The following is a 1,044-nucleotide window of genomic DNA, read 5'->3' as shown; positions in this document are numbered from 1 at the left end:
AAAAAAAAAAAATCTAATTGTATTCATTTTTGTTAATTTGTATTCACCTGTTGACATTATTTTTCTATTTATGGAGTGATAAAATAATTAAAAATGGTAAAAACCTTTATTTGTCAATTTGTTTGACCAATTATGTCATCAAAATGAACCAAAAAAAATGACCCTGGTTTTATCTAATGTTCAGTTTGCTGTTCTGGAAACGTATTCAAATTAGTACATATTTAATTAGCCATGGCCACATATGCATATTTAAGCATAATATTTCAGAAATGCAAAGTCTTTGTTTTTGTCGTTGTTTTAATGTACTGTGATTAACCAACTGGGGAGGTACAGTGACATCTATTAGTTACAATTTTACTCTATTCACCTGTGGTGTTTTGCCTTAAATGACTAAAAAGAATATTAAGATATTAGCAAGAGACGGAGCCAGACTGGGTCTGTCTTTAACCCGCTTCTCATGGGCAGTGGCGCTTGAGCCCGCAGTGAAGGGGAGCGACCCATCCAACCATCTCCACCTAAAACACCCCGCCAAACACACCAATCCAACCGTACATAACGCCTGTGAAGCGGAGACGATCGATTCAAGTCAATAAAATGTCATTTTAGCTCCTCACATGGTCGTGATCATCGACTGAAGCGCAGGTTTGTTGGTAATATCGTCTTAACGCCAGACTAGCCTCCCCCTCCCAGATCTGCGCAGACGCCTCTGTTAGCTCCCCTGCTAACCCACACGACAAGGTTGTCCGACTGCTGGCTTGAATTTATGTTTTAACATTTGTATCTTTTGAATTTAACATCATATTGATGGAATAAAACCACTCAAACACAAATAATCCACAGTGGCGCACTGACCTGTCAAAACTGTCTCGTTTATCCCTGCGTCGTTTAAGCTGCTACCGTTTTGCCTCCGCCGGTATAGTGAAACTGCGCATGCGCACTGGGAGAGGACATCGTGTGCGAAGCGCATGTCTGGTTCTCGGTGTTGCCAGTTTTGTGTACAGTTTTGTAACGAACCGTGTTGCCATGTCCACTTCTTATAATAAA

General features: G+C 40.3%; 1 protein-coding gene across 3 annotated transcripts in view; it reads right to left on the bottom strand.

Annotated features, from left to right (window-relative positions):
* kpna1 (karyopherin alpha 1 (importin alpha 5)) overlaps window positions 1-974 on the bottom strand; it is a 13,327-nt gene extending 12,353 nt beyond the window's left edge. For 2 of the 3 annotated variants that reach the window (XM_016280346.1, XM_016280347.1), the window contains exon 1: window positions 853-974. In XM_016280346.1, the coding sequence (XP_016135832.1) occupies window positions 853-967 (115 nt within the window). In that variant the 5' untranslated portion in view covers window positions 968-974. Of the gene's footprint in view, window positions 1-614; window positions 755-852 lie in introns of all 3 variants that reach the window. The other variant, XM_016280348.1, reaches the window with a different exon arrangement.
* Window positions 975-1,044: the final 70 nt, after the last annotated feature.

Source organism: Sinocyclocheilus grahami, unplaced genomic scaffold (genome assembly GCF_001515645.1).
Source record: "Sinocyclocheilus grahami isolate Dianchi unplaced genomic scaffold, SAMN03320097.WGS_v1.1 scaffold139.1, whole genome shotgun sequence".
Taxonomy (NCBI): domain Eukaryota; kingdom Metazoa; phylum Chordata; class Actinopteri; order Cypriniformes; family Cyprinidae; genus Sinocyclocheilus; species Sinocyclocheilus grahami.
This window is presented reverse-complemented; position numbering and strand designations above follow the sequence as displayed.